This window comes from Zosterops lateralis, assembly GCF_965231275.1.
Source record: "Zosterops lateralis genome assembly, chromosome: Z".
Classification (NCBI taxonomy): domain Eukaryota; kingdom Metazoa; phylum Chordata; class Aves; order Passeriformes; family Zosteropidae; genus Zosterops; species Zosterops lateralis.
In genome coordinates, this window is record NC_139800.1 from 83,873,690 (window position 1) to 83,897,594 (window position 23,905).

Sequence of the window (23,905 nt, forward strand, 5' to 3'; positions counted from 1 at the left end):
CTGCTATGTACATACATTTCACAAAAAAAAAATTATAAAAAAATAAATTTGAATTTGGAGAAGAGAATTCTAACTGAAATATGAGTCAAAATGTGCAAGTCAGAAGTTAACAGGCAATTATTTATATGTACATCACTACTGAAGTAAACCTGGTCAAGAAAATGCTTTTCCTCTGTGCAACACTGGTAGAAAATCTTCAGTGATTTCTTTTACTACTTTTCCCTAGAAAAACATGGAGGAAGGAAAGTGGAAACTGGAAAGTGTCCCCTTTGCCGTATAGTAGAAAGACAGAGGATGAAGAGAAAAGGAATTTGTGTTTTGTGTGAGGAAATAATGAAAGATTTTGAATATGATTTTTAAAAAATCAAACAAATTCAGAGCAAACAAATGCACTTTATTTTACTTTTGTGCCCCCAGTAAGAGCTCACTGACTGACTTTATGCTGAGTTGTTAAATAAGGTTCTAGCATTAATAACTGAGTGATTTTTTTGTGCAAGCCAGAATGACACACAACTCCCTCTCCAATCGCCACTTGCCTTGGGGTAGGAACAATGTAATTTTTCAAACATTAAGTGCATTTCACATAGATTTTTTTGAGTGGGATAACTGAAAAGTTTAGTCTCTTCTCCTTGTGACCCAACTGTGCTATTTCAAACGTCTTACTTAACTATAAGCTATTGCCAACAGTGAAATCTGACTTAACTGTGGTTTACTTTTCACACTTGTTTATATTCCTGTTTTCTCCCAGAAGGTGTTGCACTCAATAATCTGCAGTTGATAGCAATTTCCTGACCAGTGAGTGGCTGCTGTCTTGGTGCCTGTGGTATTGACAGCACTTCCTTTTCTGTGAAATAATTGATCAGAACAGCTTAATTTCTGTGACTCTTTAGGACTAATTCTGTTGATGATAAATTTAGATAAGAGGTAAAATGATTCTTCAAATAAAAAATAAATAAATAAATAAAAATAATAAAAAAAATTATGCTTTCAGGAATGCTTTTGCATGAAGTCCACAAAAACACTGTAGAACCTGTTCTAGGTAGTGCAGCAGTCTTCTGACAGCTCTAATCTTGCTGCCAGCACTTTGGGTTTGAGTGGATTAAAAAAAAAAAAAAAAAAAAGAGTAAGAAACTTAGAATAATATCCATGGGAGCTATTTCTGTGGCTCCTTCTGTTGCAGCATTTGTGCTCTGTGTGTAGAGATCTTTGCCTATGCTGGGAACACTCACACACACACACCCCCCTCAGAAATGGTTGGTAACTTAGAGCACCTCAGACCACACACTGCTTGAGATCCGGTAGAGATTTGGAAGCGAGGGTGACAATTTATGGTGAAAATGCTGCAGGAAAGGGCTTTTCTCATGCTGTTTCTCTGTTTGCCAGCTCTGAAGGCCATCCCAGCTGATGTTATGTTCTGAAGTCGTACGTGTACTCAATGATGTTAAGCCAGCAAATATGAAAACAAGGAAATAGCACGAGAAAGCCCTTTGTCCTGTCTCTGGTTGCCGAAGAAATTTATCGTCTCATCTCCAGAGGGGTTTGGAAGTGACCATGAACTGTTCAAGCTGCCCTACTCAAAGGTATCAAGGGCAAGGATTTTTGTTTTTTAAGAGGAAAAGACAAAGAAGTTTTAGTACATTGTGCTGATAGTGTTCTATAACGTAGTTTTGCTAAGAAAAAAAAAAGTAATGTGACCTATCCTTCTTCACAGTTGGTGATTATGGTAAATTTATTTTGCTTGTAATCATCTTCTTGTCCCAGTTTTTTTTTTTTTTTTTCTTTTCCTTATTTATTTTAGTTGAAACAATTAGGAATTTTGTTTCTATGAATATATTAAAAGGGAGCAATAAATTTTATTCATATGTTAAAAAGAGAATGTAAAGTTCTTTATACTCCCTGCATTTAAAAGAAAAACAATTGAGTTGTTGTCACTTATAGCACCATTATACACGTTAAGAATTAAGTGTTATTTATATCTATTTCATAATATTTTTAATGATGATATTGCTGCTATGGATCATAAATAGAAATGATCAAGTCACTGCTTTCTCATTGAATAGGCACAATAGTAGTAGTGAAAAACTAGAACTTCCTGCTTTCTTATTCACAACATTTTGTAATAAATGGTCACCTCTAAAATAACTGGAAAGCATTCACATAACTTTTAATAAGAAAATTTAATTTGCATTTTGCTTGCTGAAGTCTAGTTAATGTCTATTTAACAGGTGCCAAACATTTAACCTTTTGAAGTATTTTTGTTTAAAAAGAAAAAAGTCATCAATCCAGTGGCTTGGTTTTCAGTGTAATAAAATAGGCTAGGACACAATTTTTTCACTGTTAACCAGCACATGAGGGGAAAAATGGCCTACTGCTGTGGTTTTGATTTTTCTGTTGTTGTTGGTTGGTTGGCTTTTTTGTTTGTTGTTTCTTTTTTTTTAATTAAAGTTTTTGATATTATCATTTGTTATTTAGCATGGCTGGTTCACAAAATAAAACTTGACTATCATAGCTTTGTTTGAAGGTTGGTTGCAAATTCGTGTATATTGCCTCACATTTTAGGGAGTAATGCTTAATATGTATCATCTATAATATTAGAATTTCATATGCAATGAAAAATCTCTTAGGAAGCAAAGGAGTATAAAGAACCCTGTTTTCTGCACTTATGTGAAGACATGTAATATTAGTTTGCTAGAATAAAATGAAATACAGACACTGCTTTTAACTGGGATGTATACAGTATATAGAACTTTCTTTTAAAGAAAAACGTTATTAATGATTCATGAATTAGACGACAACATGGAATTCTTACACATTACTGTATGTTTGATGTAAAGATATTTATAGGCTTGTACTTAATAATCACGTTGCCTCAGTTCTTGGACTGCAGAATGTCTACCATGACTGTTGCCTATAGTTTGCTCCACATTTGCTATCTGGCTCTTTTAAAAAGAAAAAAAAAAATGTGTATTTGGCTATTTGAACTGTAAAATAAATCCTATTAATAATGAAGTACGTATTGTAATTGAGCATATTGTATCGCATAATTGTAGCTATGACTGTTACAGAGAGTTCTTCATTTCCGATGGTGGGATCATTTTCTTGGGGAGAAGTTCATGTATCTGTCAGACAGTTTTGCTGTTCCTACTTTTAGCAGCCTTGCAGCATTCATGCTTCAAACTAAAAACCCCTAACACTCCCAGTGGTCAGAGTGTGCAGTGACATTTATTGACTCTGCTGCGACTCAGCCAGTCTAAAACTCATTCCCAGCACAGCGAGGGATTCATCCCAAAAGTGCTGTTTGGTGTCCCACACGCTGCTCCTGCCTGCTGCTGCTGCTGCAGTTGTTGGTGGAGGTGTTTCCTAGGTGGGTGATGAGAAACAGCCCTTGGGCCTCGTTCAGAGCGGTTTGTCAGGCAGACAGGATGATTTCACAGCCTTTGAGTCTCTGCTCTTTCTTTGAGTCTCTGCGGGTTTCTCTCCTTACAAGGATTAGGTTGAATTTGCTTTTTTGAGAAAACCCTTATATGTAAACTTAATGTTTGATGAAGAGAAGCACCAAATAATTTCAATGCTTACATTCAAACTATTTTGTTGTGTTTTTTTTAAAAAAAATGGGGATACTGAGTGGGGATATTGTGATTTAGTCATCTCCAGTGAACATTTATTTGCCCTCATTTTTTTTTCTCTGGTGGTGGCAAGTCACAGACTGTAGCAGGTTATTTTGATTTCAGGACTGCATACCTTCTAGAAGTGCCTACTTTCTTGCACTGAGTGTGAAGAGAACCTTTGATAAGTACCTTCCTTGTACCAGGTGTGCCAGTTATGTTCTTTCAGAGAAAAATAGACTTCATTTCTAGTTCCTTTGCTTTTAACTTAGCTGAGGCTCTCACTTCTTCCTAGTATTACACTGGTCCTATCATTCTAGTCTACCAATAAATAACTCTAAAAACATCTAGGATGATTTTAAATTTTCCAGAAGTTACATAAATGAAGTAAAAGGTACATCACATGGTTAATTACTGGATCCAATCAGTAATCCCCCTCCTCTGGTTCTCTCATGATTCAGCCCAGCCAAATATAATAACTTTCCAAATGCACTAAGGAACCCAGAAGCATTTTAAGTGGCTCAGTTTCATGTGTTTTATCTCTTTTAATTTTTGTTTTCTTACATCTACGTATCACTTTTTAAAGAGTTGGTCTTTCATAGACTGGTAAAAAACTTGTTCAGAACTCATTTCCTCCTGATGGTTGAATGGGTTCATGAAAATCTCATGAAAGCCATGAATTTTAATTGACCAAATATGTGTGTGTACTGGATATCAATTTCTTCACTCTTCCATGATGAAGACCAGTCAAAAATTTCTATTATTTTTGTTTTAAATAGTATTAGTATCCTGAGCCAAATCTAGATATATGTGTTTCAAAACCAACTCTGTTTCTCAAATATTTATTTTTATCTACAGAAGTTGTTTGTGGTTTTTTTCTGACTGCTTAGAAGTCAGAGTGAATTATGAGCAAAAATCACTGAGCTGACCAAAGGTTACTTTTGAACTTGACAACTCATTATATTTTCTTTAGAATATCAATACATGTATCATACTTCAGACTGCAGTTATTGCAGCCACCTCAGCACAAACTTCTCAATAAATTCCCTCTTTCCTCTGGTGCTCGTTGCTCATCTCCAGAGCCTGTTTTGGGTTGGTTCCTGTGCAATATGGGGCTGAACAAAAAGAAAACTTCTTTATTTATTTCCAGTTTTAGATGTAAGTGATACCATGGCTGCTTGCAGCCCTCTCCAGGACAGCAGCTGGGTCTGGCTCTCAGATGAGCTGGTTGCATCCAGTGCTGTGTTGCCAATTATTATGGAATTCTTATGGATTTATGTGTCTACCAAAGCTCCCTCCCACCCAACCTCAAACACCCCCGAGAGCAAAGAGGGCACTGCAGGTACTTTGGGGGATTTAAATCTTGAGTTCAATTGAGTAGGGGACTTCTGAAGGGCAGTAGGGGGATAAAAGCTGATTTGTGATGTAAATAGAATTATATTTTTAACATAAACTGTAATGCTGCAGGGTTTGATTTCTTTTTGTTATTGTTACACTTTTCCGGGGATCTCCCATTTTACCATAAAACATATATTTATGGTGTATCGTGGTCTTACGTATTATTTGTAAAATCTTTTTAACAAATGATTTGACTATATATTTTTGCTTTCATATTGAATTACTGAGCACTGTTCCTTTTATGTCTTATTTATCTATTTCTAAAATAAATTTGGTTTGACGATTATATTTGTGTACCTTCTGGAGAAACACTGTTTTTAAATACACCTCTGGTCTGTTTGCTTAATGCATGCACACCACCAAGCCTCTAGAGAAACTGATATTTTTCACAGTTTAGGAGCTATGATTATTAAATAACTTAACCACATGTAAGCTTTACAAGAAGAAATATGAAAAAAATATGCCTCTTTGAAAATCCTCATACCCTTTAGCTGCACATTTCTTTTGTCTACATTTTTTTTCAAAGGAATCTTAGCAGGAATTCCAAGAATTACACATTTTCCAATGATGTCCCCATGCACGTGTGAGTGTTTATATCTGTCTGTGTATGGATTTGGTTTGTCTGTGTATAGAGGGGGCATGAGGGTGCCTATACACATTTATCACACATTCAATTAGCAAAGGTTATGGGCAGTAAATATTGCACAGGCTGAAGCTGCAGGGATGTGCCCATTCCAATATCTCTTGCCGTGAGAGATAGCCAGGCTCTAAGGATTCCAATCTGCCACATTATTTGATTTTTGGGAAGATTCTTCTTCCCTTCTGAGAATGCACTGGGCTCTCAATATGTGAGAAGATGACTTGTGATGATTTGGAGGTTAGGATACAAATATGAAAAGTGCAGCTTTGAGTTTTAGTGCTATGATTCTTTCACTAGGTTATTTTGCTCCTTCCAATGCTGTCTCTCAATATTCTAAAATACAATTTTTTTTCTACTAAACAGACTCACATTCTTAAATTTTACCACTGAAAATGTAGCAAAATGACATTTTTGTATTTTCCCCGAATTGTGAGCTTCTGCTTATTTCATAAACAGACACGTGTAAATCAAAATCAGTTATTTACATGCATGGAGATGGGTATTAACTGTGATATCAGGAATTTTTCAGAGGCATTATTGACTTTTTGTAACCTTTTAAATAAGTTTTAATTATTTGTGTTTTCATTTCCAAGGAAGGTGTTCATTCAAGCCGAAATCACTTATTTCCAATAAAAGCCAAATGGTGATATCAGAGGTATAAGGTTTGATTTCTCATCACTGAATTTGAGCTAAGAATTATGAGCTGAATTTTGGCCTGTGGTTCTCAGCCCTGTTTTCACCCTTTCCTAAGAGAAGTTCCATGGCTGTTGGATGGATGAAGTGCCCTCTGCTCCTGTTTTCAGTTTTCTCCTGGGCTTGATCTGAAAGTCTCTGATCACAGGTTTTCCCACTCAAAAATACTTTTCCTAGATCTGAATCAACACCATCCATGTGCTGATGGTTTTCCTCTCCCTCTCTTGTATGAAAAAGAAACCAACAGGGGAACAAATTCTGGTATTTTCCAGACACATGGGCATGTGTGTTTCAGACAAGCAAATGGACTTCAAATGGGTGACTGGAATTTGGGAAGTCCTTTCCTTTGAATGTTTAGGGGGTTTGAGTAATTGGAAATTACTCAAAATTTTGTGATTGTCTGACAACCAATCTTGGCCAGGGTCTGCAGGTCTGCACAGCCAAAGTCATGACCGTGTGCAGGACTTAGGAGCAGTTAGGATGGAAAATGATGAGGGGAAAGGAAGATCTTTTCCATCTATAATTATTATTGTGATGAGAAACTGAATCAAAATCCTAAGTGCCACATCAGAGATCTTTGCAGATGCAGTTTTAAGTCAACAATTAAGTCACATATTTTATTAATTGCATTAGCGTTGATCCATTATGGGTAAAAGCAGCAGAATTCTGCTGCCAACTCTGAATGTATCTGAACGTGTGAATGTGTATTCATATCTAGGTTGAAAAGTGATTCTGATCAGGTTTATTGGGCTTGAAAGGTAAGGTGTCTTTACTATGTTGTTGACTGATTTTTGTAGATTGCTAAAAATTGTTTCCCTCCCTTTTAAAAAGAATGTGTTTGGAGCTGGAAATGAAGAAGAGAACTCAGACTTGGAAAAAATTTATGGTACAGTTTTCTTTACTATTTAACTAGAAGAAACTATATTAATTCCTAAAGATGGTGCAAAAATACAGATTTTTTTTTTTAATTTTTAAACTCACCTGATAAAAAATTACATTTTTTGTATAACAGTAAACTACCTTCTAGCTTTTTTTGCATTTTATTTCTTGAAATACATTAAAATAAATTTAAAAGCAAGTGCTTTTGCTTGCCAGTACCTAGTTATTATAACTACCTTAACATATAGGTGCAGATATTTTAAATTATACACTATGAAAGCCTCTTTATTTTCTACCTTCTGTCTTCTCTTTTCCAAAGGTTTCTGTTTTTGGAGATGCTTGACATGAAACTCTCTTTAGCCAACACACAAAGGAATCAAACCAAAGGTGGAAAAGGGTTTTTGTTTAAATGTCTATTTGTAAACAAAACTTCAAGAGGGGAGGAAAACATTGGATTATGTTCTCAAGCTTAGCAGAAGGGAAGCAGCAACTTCTCCAGCCTGCTGAGATTTTGATTGCTATTGATTTCAAAGTTAGAAGCCCAAACAACTGCAATTTATACAAGAAGTGTTTCTCCCAACTCGTGCTGAACTCAGAGCTCAGCGAGAGCTCTGGATAAGAGCTGCTGCCACTTGGAAAGGTGTGTGAGGTGTTGTTATTAGCAGCAGTGATCAGCTCTGCTGTATTCACTGCTCACAGCCCGTGCTGAGTCACCTTGATCTGTAATATTTTCTGCACCTGAGTGGAAACAAGGGATTTACCAAAAATCCTGCAAGAAAAGTCTTGTTTTTTCCTCCTTCAAACAGCAGTAAGCTACTCTATCCAAATACAGATCTCTAATATTTTTCAAAAGTGTCTCATTAGACACACTGAATCCTTACCTTTTTAATTCTTATTTTATATATTGAAGAGGCTTATAGACATGTATAGGTATGCATAGAAAGAGGTAAGGCAATTGTCTAAAACTTTTCTTGTTTTCTTTACAAGCCAGTGCTCAAAGACAGTTCCTGCTGTTTAGAAGCACGAGGCTGAATGGATTCTTCAATGGCCTGAAGCAGATTTTTAATCTAGCAAAACAATATTGTGACTAATTTAAAAAAAACATGGATAAACAGATTGGTGTTTGCTTATACATAGGGGAATCATCAAACCTACTGATTTTGCAAACAAGAGGCTGGAGGATTTGATTAATTCATTTTAAGAAACTTGTACAGCCAAAGTTGTAAATTAGTCCCTGCTAAATGATCTTCCCTGGTTCATTCCATTTCTTCATCAGGTTTATGGTATAAGGCCATTTCTGTGCATTATCACCTTGGCCAAATTTTAACCCATGTTACTTGATTTCCTTCAGTTTTAACCTGTTACTTCATTTCCTGTCCATCAAAAATTATCCTTGTTCTTCTGTGTTGGAACATAATACATGTATGCTCTGAGATTCTTGTTTTCTTGTCTTTAATGGATGCTTTAAGATTTTCTTTTTGCTATGTTTTCCTATATTTATATTAATATATAGAAACTATGGTGAGGAGTTGGTGTGTAAGAATCCAGACATTTGTAAGATCTTATGTTGTGTCAATTTGACATTTGACAGCAGCACCGTGGTAATAACCAAAGTAATTAGTGCCACACGTATAAACCTTGGACAATATATTATAACCATTTAGGATATGTTGGTGGGTCACACAATATATAGATATAGCTGTACAGAATTCTTAAAGATCATAGAATGATAGAATAATTCATATTCCATGGGATCTGTGAAAATCACCTACTCCAATCATGGGACTCAAAACCAGGTTCTTTCAGATAGTTTTCTCTGTGTCTTGTTCAGTTGAGTTTTAATATTTTAGGATCCTCAAGGATATAGAGGTGTTTCAGTGGAAATCAGAATCTTAATTGCCTTTATGGATCCACTACCCACACGTATAAATATCCAATTAATTCAAATTATAATTCAATTACAATTCAAGTTATAGCTGTAAATAGTTTAAATATATGTATTTGTATGCATTTTTGGGGTGAACCCCCAAGTACACTGTTTCCTGCTCACTTGTACAGCTCATTGACTTTTCATCTCTATTTTATAAATATGTTGTGACTTTTTATTTGAGTTTCCTCTAGTTGTAGTGGAAGCCCTGAGCAGTTGACACAATCTTGATTGTTTTACTCATGAGCACATCAAACCTCTTCAGAAACTTATCTTGAAGGCTGGATATTAAAAGCAGACAGGAATAATTCTGTCAGGGACAATTAAACCAGGAAAATGTAATTGGAGGCAAAAAAAAAAAAAGGCTTTTGATGCTTCCTGTATACAAGATATACAATGAGCTGCTTTCAGCTCCCAAGCATGATTTATTAGTTACAGTAGTTTGGCTTTGAAACACTGAGCATGGCTAAGACAGCATGTGCTCAGTTGTGTGAGGGCTCCAACATCTGTCCTGACAATCCTCTTACAGGCTGTCTTTGAGGAATTAGGAAATGGCAACATGAGTTCTGAAATGGATATCAAACAGCCAGAGTTAGGAGAGGGGGGTTAGAAGAGGATATTCCGTTGTTTCATTGCCCCTTTTTAACACAATAACTCCTTGAACTGTTTGTTTTTATTATTCCAGATGGGAGCAAGATGCATTTAAATGAATAAAATGAAATAGAACAAATCAAATGCTTGGCTGCTGTTCAAGAGCTACTAAAGCTGAGCTTTATTAAATTCACATGAGGATATGATAACTGTGGAATTTCACACAATGAACTGCACTAATCTTACTCGTGAAGAACATAATTTTTCTTGAGATAGATGAGAGAATCTGAAATTTTGTCATAAAAAAAACAAAGCCCCTTTGGAGCTTCATTTTCTGAGGGCATTCACTGCTTGAGTGAAATCTGTCCATGTCCCACAAACAGAATCTTCATGCACAATCCATTTTTACACATCAAAAGTTCCAAGGGTTTGTTCTTTCTCCGTGGCAAAGTGGAGAATACTTCAAAGTAAGCTACTGTGTTCTATATTAAAACTCTTCCCTGTGTCATCTACAGTCCCTTTAGGAATAAGCATATTTATGTTTTAAAAGGGGGCAAAAGCATTAAAATTTAAAATTATATTAGATACATTTAATTTATATTTAAATAGGAAAAAAATTAAAGCAGAGCAAAGCAAATATTTTTAATGATTGTTTGCAGGATATAATTCACATTGATGCTTTTTCTTTTTTTGTGACTGTGGATCATTTTTATGCCTCTGCAGTAGAATGGCTGTTTAAACTCAATGTTTTTCAGACATTTTGTGTTTCTTAATGTAATTAATGTTCTTTTTAATATGTTATTTTTTCCTTATTTCTTTTTATTAAACTCCAAAATTACTGTTGAAAATTTCTGAGGAAATAATATTATTTTCCCCCTCAAAGCTACAAAAATATAATTCCTGACAATACTCATTCAATATATTTTGTTATATTTTCCATTTAAATGTAATACAAAACTGTTTTCATAAACTATTTCCCTGTATCTAAAATGCTAAAAAGAAAAAGAAACTGCTAAAACTCAGGGATAAACGATTGAGCTCCCAAGTCTATTGAAGACCTTTTCTTTTACAACAACAACACAAAGAATTTGAAATACTATGGGAATTTTTTATAGGAATTGATGAATCACTGCCTTCCAAAACTCATGTATAATTAGAGTGGACAGCACATGGAAATAAAATTAAAAAGAGTAGAAATCAACTGCTGTTTTGATAAAATCTCATGTGTTTGGTTGGGTAATGTCAAACATGTCAGTTTTCTTCTGTGGGGCTGAACACTCGTTCAGTGTTGTCTCCTTTGAAAATGAGTGAGAGCCACAAACTGCTTAATAAACTGCAGGAATTCATCAAAAAAACCCTACATTCACAGATGTAGAACTCACGAACTCTACTTGCACTTATTACTGAAAACAACAGTGCAAGGAGCTACAAAAAAAGATAATGGCCAGACAAAGCCTGACAAAGCCATAGCAGAGAGAGAACTTTCTCTCCTTGTGAAACCAGCCCAAATAAAAGCTCAGATTGAATCAGAACTGGCTTGTCTCTCCCTCTGTCAATCAAACATTTTATATTGATAATCTGGGGAGATCAGGGTTGAGAACACGAAGTCTACTTTTGTATTATTAAGATGAAAAGATTCTGCTGGGGTTTGATAACACTGGAGATGCAGGGGCTGTTACAGAAACATAATGAATATCAAATATATCTGCAAAAAGGACTCCTTATCAAGATAAAATACTGATGAAAAATGCCACTTATTCTTTATTTTCCACCAGGCAGGTTTAAAGACTGCAAGTCAAGAATGTAGATCTGTATTTAATGGAGGTACTTAGTTTAGAACACTCTGTGCTGAAATATGAACCTTGAATTGAGTTGCTTCTCATCTGATCTAAAAAAAAAAAATAAAATTAAAACTTAGACTAATTTCTTTCAAATTCAAACACAGAATACTCTATTAATAAATTAGAATTTACCAGTGGATGTCACAACCTTGTGGGTAAATCTGTATAACTTGTCATTCCAAATGAATTCTGTGGCATTTGAACTCATTTCAGCAGAACTAATTTTGTTTGTTGTTTGTTTTTAAATTATTTCCGGAAGAGAAAGTGTCTGACTAGTCACTTTTAATTTATACATCTCAGAAGTACTGGGTTCCATGAGAGAAAAAAAAAAAAAAAAAAAAAAAAAACCTGATTTGCTACAATGATGCAAAAGCTGTCATGTGCTAATTTCGTGTGATGGGTCAATGTCTGGGGGTTTGTTTGTTTGTTTGTGGGTTTTTGTGTTGAGTTTTTGGGGGTTTTTTTTGGGGGGGTGGGTTTTTGTGTGTGTGGTTTGTTTTGTTTGTTTGTTTTTGGGGGTTGTGTTGGGTTTTTTTTTAAGGTAGGATAGGGTTATTAGTCTGCTGTTAATTTTTTTATTGCTTTCTGCTTAGAGTGTAATTTAGGAAAGAGAATGAGGAGCTGGAACAGGCTGTTCCACTTCTGATCAAAAAACTGTTCTGTGATGGGAATTCTCAAGTGAATGTATCGTAATCTTTCAAAGGGATTGTGGGAGATTGGCTTACACTGTTTGTGTTCCATGACTTGTATGTGGCTGTAAGCTTAGTATGGATTTTCTTTTTTGTAATTGTTTTTCCTTTAGCCATCCTGTGGCCTAAAATTGGAAGAAAAAGATAAAAGGTCAGAAAGGCTTAATAGCAATTTTGTTTTTGAAAGGGAGAGGCTGGTTGATCCAGCTTAAATCTTTACAGCTGGATCAACCAATAACTGTTGATCTACAGAGAAAATGACAATTTCAAAACCTCAGGGGTCAGCACAGCACCAGCTGTAACCAGGAAAGTGAGAAGGAAATGTGAATCCATAGGACATATGAGCATAATATTTCGAGAGGATATCCAAAAGCAGATAGGTGGGAATGGAAAACCCCTTCCTTACTATGTAAACAACAAAGAAAATTAAAGAAGACTGAATTTTGTCACCTTGCTCTTTGGCATGTGGTTGAGGATGATTGGGGTTTTCCTGATCAGAGACAGAACTGCATTGGCTGTACCCCATGGGGTTTGTGGAGCCATATCCAGGTGTTGGTGTGATCTTGGCAAAGCAATGGTCAGACCAAATCCTTCTCACATACCAACACTTTAAGAATATTTTAGCAGAAGTGCTGATAAGTGCTGAGGTGATGTTTTACTTGTTGCTGTCTTTGGGTTCCTTTTATTGTCTTTTGCACATGTAGAGCAGAGTGGCTGACAGGGGGGAATCAGGGAAGGTGTGCTCAGGCCTGGATATCTCCTGCCAGAACTTGGGGAGAGAGGATAAGCAGAGCACCTACAGCCCTACCATTCACTTGGGATTATGTAACACTGGATGTGGAAGACAGACATTCAGAGTGATTTCTTCCAAGTGATGATAGTTTCCATTTTGAAAGGTGGTAAAGGTAACAAATATATATATATATATATATATATATTGGGTTTTTTTAAATGAAAGACTTAAGTTGGAATTAATTTCTTCTGTAGGAGGTGAAGGCAGAGAGCCACACAGAGAGAATCACTGCTGTAGCTGCCTCAAGCTCACACAAGCTGCAGTGAGTCACTCTAACTCTTTCCTCTAGGTCCTGTGGGAGGTAACTCCTTGAACACTTGGCTTTTAGATAGCTAAGGCTGAGTAAGATGGTTTCTGAAATCTAATACAAAAATAATTTTAAAAACTAGGGCTCACAAGGCTGAGAACATTTTGAAGCCGTGACCTTCAGTCCTGTAGGCAGATTGCTCTCAGTTAGAAAGAGTTGAGGCAATTAAAAGATAGATAACACAGAGAGGAGTTTTCAAAGTTAGTGAAAATATTGTACTCAGCTATTTTCACCCCCATTGACTCTAATGTTGGGGTGCTTGTTTCATGCATGTTGTTCCAAGTTGTTTGATATATGAGTAAATTTTACTGTGTAGAGAGAGATTATATCCTCTGGTGCACTTCCCCTTATTTCTCTAGAATAAACAATTGAGATGCAATGATCATTTTTCTTACCATTAATTTCTCCTCTTTACATGCTTTTTGTATATGCATTTCCACCAGTTTAATTCATCTGCTTTACTCTTTGCCATCAGCTGGCAAAGACCCAAGTGCATTCATTCTGCTTGTTTATTTGGCACACCAGTTATAACCAGTATAAACACGATGAAGAAAGGAACGGGGTTTTGGAGAGATTTGCTGAGGAGGCACATGCCTCAGACAAGCTGCAGTGGATCCTGGTTCATCCCAGCAGCCTGAAGACCATGAATCAGGAGAAAGTGAGAAATGTCTTCAGGCAGTGTATGGTATAAGCACCTTTTTTTTAATTGTGGTTTTTTTTTTTTTTTTTTTTTTTGTTTTTTTTTCTTTTTGTTTTTTTTTTTTTGTTTGTTTTTGTGTTTTTTTTGTTTGTTTTTGTTTTTGTTTTTTTTTTTGTTGTTTGTTTTTGTTTTTGTTTTTTTTTGGTTTTTTTTTTTTTGGTTTTTTTTTTTTTTTTTTGTTTTTTTTTTTTTTTTGTTTTTTTTTTTGTTTTTTTTTTTTTGCAAAGTTCACTGGTGCCAACATGCATGATTTTGTTACAGCATCCAGCCTTTGGAGGAAATGCCACCCCCCCTCTGTGCTGAGCTGGCACTCGTGGCAGTGACAGTGGGGTCTGTCAGGGAGACCTGAGGCACTCCCTTTTGGAAACACATCCTCACCAGATAGAATTCATGTCATGGAACAGGAAGCAGAGGCAGTCTCATCCTAAACTGTGTCCCTGCTCTCTGATCCATCAGGACGTGCAGCAGAATATTTTGGGACAAGCAGTCCACAGAGAACTTCTTGCAGAAAACACTTGATGTTTTGCCATGTAAGTACTACTACAATGCCTAAATTGAGCTAATGCTCTTAACGACTTCCTGATCCTCTTGGATTAGTCCACCAGGGCTGCTTTTGGGAAAAACAGACTTAGAGTGATAATTTGTCAGGATAACTGTTCTGAGATGGGTTATAAATGGAAAATATTGCATTTGGTTGCCTATTCCCTCTTCTCTGAAACTTCTGGAAGACTGAGCAGCACAGCTGCATCTTTATGCATGAGTGTAGGAGCAGAAGTTGGAAGTAGGGTGATGGGAAGATGGGAAGTGGGCACTTTGAGGGGGAGGATTTTATCCAAATTAAATCTAGGAACTCCTAAAATGTCACTGAAATATATGAAGCTGAAGAAACTTATTTCTTTTGACAACTTTTGCTGAAGTCCATGAATTTTGTCATGTATTGGGCAGTTTTTAATGTGCTCTTCCTTTGGAAGGAGCACTGTGAGGGGTGAAGAGAGCCTTATGGTGTGGGAAAGCTGAAATTAAACGCCACTGTAATACAGTTCTGCCTTATTTTTTTTTTTCTTTCCTGATAATCTGTTGGTCTTTACTGTTGCCAGAAAGAAACATCCCAAACCTCATCAACTCATATCCCATGTGATATTAATCAACACATTTATTGTGATGTCCAGAACTATGTGAAAGCCTAACTAGACACTTGAACTACATTTTCAGCTTAAGTGCAGCTCCTGTTTTGTCAGGGTTTGTGTTTTAGGGTGGTGAGGCAGAGCTGCCCTTACTCTGTGATAATGTGATTTCAGACTGGAGAGGTTTCAAACCTGAACCTTCCTGAATAGTCCTGATACTTACATGCAGGATTGGAGGGGTAGAGAAAATCCAACCTCAACACAAGCCATATTTTAATCTAGTTTCTATTAAGATAATTTGACAAAAAAATTACTTTGGATGGCTGCATGTAGGTAAACCGTAAAAAAGAGTTTCTATTATTATTTCGTATTTGGCCAATTTCTTCAAGGCTACATCTTGAAGCTATTTTAATGGAAAACCAAAGTTACAGTTATTATCTGATGCTTCATCTAATTTGCCTTCTTCTAGTTTGGAGAAATAGCATGCCGTTACTGTAGGAAAAAGAAAGAGCAAGATAAAAGTATAATAAAGAAGTAGAATGATTTTCCATAAAGACCTCTCTGCTGCAATACTGTACATCGTATTGCATTTTATTTATTCACAGCTTTGCACTCAAAGAAAACTACAAGGAGATGCAACCTTAAGACGAAAAGCCCTATGAAATGGGAACAAACAATATCAGAGCATGAGGTGTCCTGCTAACCTTTAAAAATGCAATTCAGTCCCACACAATTTTCCACAATCAGAGGCAAATCTGCAACTCTTTAGCAGCAAACCAATAAGTTAGGTTCTCACTCACTTTGATGTGTGAGTTGAAATTTAATACAAAAAAGAAAAGACCTTTTGGGAAATCATATTAATGGAGGTTCATTTTCATTATGTCCAGCTTTCTTTCATTATTGGATACTTGTGGGGATAGGTCTATTCCCCAGAGTGCCCTTCTAGATTATTTTGTTGTGTGTGCGCTTCTTCCTGTGCCTTGAAATCAGTGTGATATTCTGCTGCTGCTGCTTTCTCCCATCTTATCTTGCTGTATTAATTTTAGCTGGGAGATTCCATGGGTTAAATTTTTAGAATTGTTTGTCCCTCACTGCGTTTTGACACATTTTATTTTTCTGTTCAGTGGCAAAAGGTTCCTATTGCTTTCTAGGATAGGAGTCATTTGGAGCTTTATATGCAACCAAGGATCTTTGCATGATCTCAAGTGCTGAACAACAACCAAAAAGTGAAGTATTTTAGTAAATTGCTGGAGTTAATGACCCTTATGATGATCGAGGGTCATTATCTGCTTTTAGCTCACTCTATTACCTACTTCTACTGACTCAAAGCACTGGAACTTGATTATCATAGTGAATGAGTGCTCCTGTTTTACAGTGGAATCAGAGGCAATGGCACTTGCTCAGTGTTGAAGCTCCTGAGTGCAACTGGAAGAGTATGAGGTCACTCCTGTTTTTCAAAAAATCTTCTGCACATGCCTAAGATGGGCTTTTCAAACTGCACAGGCAAACTCTGCTCTCTGCTGAAAGTAACCACTGGCTTCTGGGGAAGCACAGTGAGGTCAATGCACCAAGCTCTACAAAACTCCATTTATCTGGTTTTCATTCCAGGTTATCATTAAGAAGGCAACCAGTATGAAACAGGGAGTTTAACTTTTAATGCATGTGTCATTGAAATGGCTGGAGTTACAGATAACTCCATTACTGTCACTCTTTTATCTAATGCCATATTGATTTATTTTCAAATTACATAATTTTTCACTGTTCTCTACACGTTAGAGATCCATCTTTTCAGCCACATGCCAAACTGGTGAGGGCTACACTGAGAATTATACCTTTTATGACATTATATCAAATCAGGTAATTCTGTGTGTCTGTATAATGAAGTGTTACATTAAGCCTAACTGAGCATTATGTCAAATTAAACCGTAGTTTAATTCTCAAATTTGAAGCAGAAGTTACTTTGGGTTTGAGTAATCAGACAGATGTGTGTGTATACACGTTCATTTTGCTAGTTGTCTACAGATGTCTACGGCAGAAAAAGTGTTTAAATATTTAGGGCTGATGATGGCCAATGTTTAGAGCCACTAAAATCAAGGCTTCTCTTTGCTGATCCACTGCTGCTCACATCTGCTCACTGGGGGTTCTTTCAGCAGGTTAAGCCAGGACTGGATCAATCTGAGTTGAAACAAGACCACCCTGGTTGATGGAAGAGTGGTTTGATCACACTGAGGTGCAATGGATCAGTTACTTTGCTAATTGGACAGGGAAGGAATTGTCAGCTCAGGAAGGATGATCTGAACAGTCTTTTCAGGAGAGGGAGATTACTGTGAAGCAGTGGAAGGGAATTACTCCATTTCAGCAGTAGAAGTTATAATGTACAGATCTTTGAACAATAAATTCATGATTAATGTGTTGCTAAAGTGGGCTGGTCATCCTCACCAGTCATTTCAAGCAAAGGCAGATGGGAACCAATGAATATTTTGTGGGAAATCTTCAATTTAAGTGAAGTGAAATGTTGTTCAAGCAAACAGAAGGAACAATGACTCACCTAAGACAGTGCCTGTTATATAATCAGGAAAAATGTGAATTCAAGATTGAGATTCAGTGAATTAAGAGAGAGCTGTGATATGATAATTCTTTATCTGTATTTGAAGAAAACTCCTGTGTTGCGTTCCTGAAGTTGCTTCACAAACTTTTATTAACCAGTTGTTCTGTTTATCTGCAATTCTGTAGATAAATATAGAACAACATTCTAGCACAATCTGTTGAACATCATCCCAAAATTCACTGAAAAAAAAAAAAAAAAAAAAAAAAAAAAAATTTTTAAAAGAGAAAGTTACCCAGCCTATTCAGAGTAGAACTCAATGGCTGTTTGGAGTCCCTACAGTCAGGTAAACACAGTCATAGGTTTTATTATTTCAGAGGACATAGAAACTCACCATTTGGAAATCATCTGTGTTATTTTGCCTACATCTTTTGCCTAGAATAAAAGATGAGACTCAGCAGTCTCCAGTTTCTATTAGCTACATTCCCATAACAAGGGCACGGCAAGCTTTTTGAAGAAAAAAAAAATCAGAGTAATTACTATTGTGAATTATTGACCACTTATTCCATATATTAGGGACTATTAACCTTGCTATCCATAATTTAAAGGAACTATATCACTTCACAAAACTGAGTATTCTTAGGTGGCCAGCAAAAAAGATTTTATTAAGTTGAAACTATTTCCTTTAATTATCCTTCGACAATTCACAGTCTAAGAACAATTGCCCTTTCAGCAAAATGAATATAATGAACCACTCCAGAGAACTCAGGGGTTGTGCTGTATAGGAATCTCTGTGTGTTGGCATTAAGTAGAGGAGAATTTTAACAGCAGATGGGACCCATAAATTAGAGGGGAACCAAGAACAGAATCCAGAAAGGATCTGGGACTGGATTAGGGATGTCCTGATTCACCCTAAAAAGAACCTTCTGAGCTGTGAATTGTAAAAGGTGCTCCATTAGAAGGATTTCACTGAGAATATCTCTGGTTTGGTTTGACTTGCTGGAAGAAATGGTAACTGGAGAATGGACAAGATATCCTTGTCTAGGATGTTTCCTGGTGTAGACATTCAAAACAGACTTTATCTCTCTGGGAAGAAAATTTTGTAAGTTATTTGATATATAATGGCATTCTGCACCAGGCAGAGGCAGCTGGAACCTCTTTGGTGAATGAAGTGAGGAAAAAACCTCCATGTGTCTAGGAAAGTAAGGATGAGTTTTAATTTTAAGTTTTGAAAAATCTATGATAAAATCTATTAAAAAAACAGGGACAAAATTTTGGGATCTCATAATCATAAGTCACACTGAAATACAACTGAACATTTAAAATAGAAATCCCCCAGAAATTTTTAGGCTGGGTATTTTTATTTTTGTTTTAAATTATCATTTAGAATGAAATAGCAACAAAAAAGGGACAGAATCTGAACCTGTTTGCCTTTCTATTCTCTAAAGATTTCATATTCTTACAGGTAATAGAAATGCCTGTGAAGCAGCAACATGGCCACTCAACTCTGAAAGATGCCAGATAAAAGTCTAATTCTTCATTCAGAGAAGTCCATCACTTTCATTCCCAGTCTTACTTGCACTTATTGTCAGATAGTGTCTGTCATATTTTCATAATTAAGATAAATCTATAGGGTTCACTCTCCCTGAGTGCTGCTCTCTAAGTTCTGATTCTCTCTACTTGCTTATGAAATAAAGATGATGAATAGATTCCATCCATGTATTTATAAGATGTACACCCTGACAACGGGATAGATTTATCTTTGTCTTTGTTTTTATTTCATGAGGTGTATCCTCTCCTATTCTACTAGAATGAGTAGCATCTGTGCAATTCAGTTTGAGGAAAAAAATTGTAGCTATAGCCAGAATAAAAAAAAAATTAAATTAAAAAGGATAAAAAGCCCCTTTTTTGTGCATTCATGTACAAATAATCACATGAAATCAAGAATATATGGGAGATCTTTTAAAGTCACATCTCAGTGATGTCACACTAATTTCTGAGAGCACACTCTCAGATGGTAAAGCATGACAGAAAGCTGGTTGTGACCCTTCAGCCATAAACTCCAGAAACACAGGATATCCCAAAAATATTGCATTTTTACACCAAACTCTTGTGTTTTGGGCAAAGTGAAGAGTGGTTTGGCATACTGGGAGATATCTAAAAGTGCTGGAGTTTCCTGTCTTTTATATTCTTTACTCTCATAGGTAAGGACTTTTGTTGTTATTTCATATTTTAAAATATGCTTTAGTTAGAAAAAAAAAAAAAAAGTAAAAAATAGAATAAATGTAAAATAAATATAAAAGCACTACCATTTTTTGCATAGCATTTAACAGGCTACAGCATCACAGTCATTCCTAAAGACAGATGAAAAAATCAAATCTGATCTACTTGTATGATGGTTACTGCAAGTTTATTTCACTGCATTCAGCAGAACGTAGGGAGTGCATGATTGGAATGATGGCCCAAACTGATCCACCAGCATAAATTAACACAGCTGATCAGTTACTTTAATTCAAAGTGTGTAGCAGTGTAGTGACATCACACAATGATTACAAAAGTGGAGACCTCTCTTGCATCTTGCCGAGCCAGGAAAATATATCTCAGCCACTCAAGTGAGAAATCTCCAGAAGTAACTTTTAGTTTCAGCTGCAAAGAAAAGAACAGTTCTGCTGCACTGTCCTGGTTTTGGGGAAATTTGGGAGAAAACCCCCAAACAGGGTCCCTCTGGGGAGCAAACCCGACCAGCCCCTCCCACAACAGGTCTGGGAGAAAACCTCCTCAGAGAAAAGTGGAAAAAACTATTTATTTAACAAAGAAAGTGCCCACAAGCATAAAGAATGAACAATATGAAACGCTAAAACCTGTCGTTGCTCTGGAGTGAGGTGGTAAATCAGCCAGCCCCTGCTGTGGGTGTAGCTCAGTCTCTCAGCAGCCCCTCAGGAGGCCCCGCCGGGCCGCAGCTGCAGCTCCCGGGGCTCCTCTGGGTCTTTCAGTCCAGGGCAGGTTTAAACCGCCCCGAGAGAAGGAAAAACAAACAGTCTGGGGAACTTCTCTGCCTCAGCTGGCTAAACTAACTAAAAACACAGGAGATCTCTGTCCCACTGTCTCACTGTGCCTCAGACGAGCACAGTCCAGGAGCTGCTGGAATGCTCAGGATTCAGGCAGTTTCTGCAAAACAAACTCTGTGCTTCTTCTTTCCCAGGACACAATATCCAACGTAAACAGAATGGATGATTGGGGATACAAGCACCATAAAATCACTGTAGGACATGCACACAGTGGGCAAATTGCCCTGTGCCCCTGGGTGTCCCCCAGCTGAGATGCTGCAGCCCTTCAGGGGCTGGGTCTGTCTCTGGTGGGCAGAGCAGCTGAACCTTTTTGGTGCTTGCAGAAGAGTTTTCTGGGGTAGGACACCTCATAACTTCTTTGTCAGCACAGGGTTCTTCAAAATAAGGTCTACAGTCCGTGTCTGATGCCCTGAGTTATGATGCTGGCTTGGAGTATGGTGTGCAAAGTGCATGGCTGGGGTTGGACCAGTGGTTCTGCCCCTAATTTCCATGGAGTTTTGAGGCTTTGTTAATGTGCATGAAGCATTTTAAGATGAGTCATGATAGCTAACATCATCTATTATTGTCATTTACGTGATTGTCATTGTATATTCTGTTGTATATATATTTGCTTCCACAAAAATCATCTGAAAAGTTTCAAAATGCTGAAGAAATGTAAGTTATGGAAACAGAGATGTCACTTGGCATGATGTCAACGAAACCAAAAGTTACCAATATAACACTGGGGTTTAGCTACATTCAGAAATTAGTGACATGCTTGGTCATATCTGTAGCCTAGAAAATGTCCTTTGGAATTTAGCCCCTGATGGCGGGAAAATAATAAACGGAGTGATTGTATTCTGTACCAAGGTTAAAATTAAACAAATGGTGTTTTAATGATCTTACTAAAACTAGAAAACTGCTGTTTTCTATCCAAGTGAGTCACTCAACCAAATCTTGCCTGGGCAAGGGAATTAACCACTTATTTTCTGACTTTGAAACTAGTGTCTGTGTCAGTTTTAGCTTGCATTTTGTTTAGCTGTCAGAATTTTGTGAACACATTTTCCCAAGACAATTGTAATGACATCCTTAATTAAGCATACAAGTGTAATGTGCATGTCATCCAGTGGTCGAGAAAGAAAAGGAGAAAGAATTTTTTTGTGGCCATATATCAATATATTCAAAGATATTGACACCCTGTATTCTGCTGTAAATTTGCTTTCTTGTTACCACTGCCTATCGCCACTGCTTGGACAGTGAACAGAGCTCAATTCACAACACAAGGAAAATTCAAAAAGCTTTTCTGGTGCTGTTTGTTCCAAAGCAGGAGTAAGAATCCCCCCTGCAAACTTTCTTCATGGCCAGAAATGAAGACTGTGCAGTGTGGTTTTGTATTTTAGTGGTGGCAAAGACACCTTGACATTGATTTAAGTCAGGTGCATGAAAAAATGGGAATGACAGGGCCACCCACAGGAGTGATAGAGAAGGTGAATTAGGGAGAAGCTTTTGTTTATAGAAATAAAGCACATTCTCAGTCAAACAGGTAGTGTGTTATGTTGCTCATAGAGAATAAGTTTTCAGACATAACAGGACTGAGTTATAGACTGTAGTATGGCATAATTATATATAGTTCTACCACTTTTTAGAACAGCAGAACTGCGTTCTAAATTTAAGTTAACTGCAGAATCTCTCCCTCAGCACAACTACATTGCCTCAATCTCTCTCAGACTATTTAATGCTTTGTTCAGAAGAAGAATTTCCTTAAGAACATAATGCTTCAGCACAGTCTACATTTAAAACTTCTGTTAAGTGTGAAGGCAAAAAAAATTAGGTTTTCTTGTATTTTCCCAGTAATGGATTGCAGAAATCACCTTGGCTTACCGTGCATTCCTTCCTCAGGCTAAGTTCCCATGGAAGTGCGACTTTGATGGAAGTCATGAATAAAGACTGCTGAACAGGACCCATTGTGATATAGACACGTATTTTGAAAAATCTTTAGGAATGATAAACTGCACAGTTGCAGTGTTGCTATTTTATTTTATATTTAAGAAAGACTGATGACATTTGAGATCTTCTAAAAGAGCAAAATGGATAATAAGATGTTTTTTCAGTTTCCATGAAGGCACTTTCTTGTCGACGTCTGTCATGCTCTGAAAAGTGCAAAAAATTTTGTTAGAAACTAAATGAAAACTTCTACAAGGAGCAGCTTTTTTTTGACAGTGTAATGTAAGATGAAGTCTTTGAGAAGTCACAGGTTATATAGTAGTTTAAAGATTAAAAAGTCACAACATTACAAACAAGTGGAAGGTCAGAGGGGGCCATCACACACCCAGTGTTTTGCTCTGTGTGTCACCTGCAGAGCTCCAATACTTGAGCAAAGGATAATCGTGGCTTGCGTGGTAACAGCCCAGATTATGAGAGGCCAATATTAATAATAATTAACTCAGAGCTTAGGGCTTCTGTGAAGAGTTCAGCTCGTAGAAGGAAGAATGAACTCTGTGGTTGGTGCCCCACTCAGCAGCCCAGCCTGAGCTGTGCCTCCTGCACAGAGGCCTGTGGTCAGGCTGTAAACACAAATCAGACATTACTTTTATTTTGCTTTGTGTGATAATTGGTTTTCTCCTTGGAGCATGAGATGGAGAACAATAATTAGCATTTGGGAGTGAGAGTGAGCACTGCGCAGTGCTGGATGAGTCGCTAGGAGTGACAGTGATTCTCTCTGGGAATCATGTCCAGGGTGTCACTGCTGGCTGCAGCACAAATCAGCTCCACAAGGAGCCTGATAGGAAATAAAAAGCCTGCAATTAGGAAACACAAAAGAGAAAATTACTTTGAAACCCAGCAGGGGTGCACGGCAATCCACTGCTCAGAGGCAGATGAAAACTCCCTCGGTCAGAGTGGAGTGGTCCGAGTTCCACACAGCACTGAGGATAATGAGAGCATCACCTGCCAGTCTGGCAGTGCAAACCCCACCACTTAAAGTGTCAGAGCTGCCAAGGACAGTCTGACTCATCTGATGACAGTCCTGAACCCATGTCACTTAGAGGCAGTCAACAAATTAAGTTTGAAATCTTCAAAAGATTATCTCAATTTAAAGACGACATTGGAATCAATAGGCTTTTGGAT

The 23,905-nt window shown here is 36.9% G+C and overlaps 1 protein-coding gene and 1 long non-coding RNA gene across 2 annotated transcripts in view; both read left to right on the forward strand.

Annotated features, from left to right (window-relative positions):
• The window catches only part of PCDH11X (protocadherin 11 X-linked), an 81,506-nt gene extending 76,281 nt beyond the window's left edge, over nucleotides 1–5,225 (forward strand). Inside the window, exon 5 of the mRNA XM_083883629.1 lies at nucleotides 1,384–5,225. Within this exon, the coding sequence (XP_083739755.1) occupies nucleotides 1,384–1,389 (6 nt within the window). The 3' untranslated portion in view covers nucleotides 1,390–5,225. The remainder of the gene's footprint in view (nucleotides 1–1,383) is intronic.
• Nucleotides 1–23,905, forward strand: part of LOC310922796 — a 410,148-nt gene that overhangs the window by 149,315 nt on the left and 236,928 nt on the right. The gene's annotated exons all lie outside the window — the stretch shown is intronic.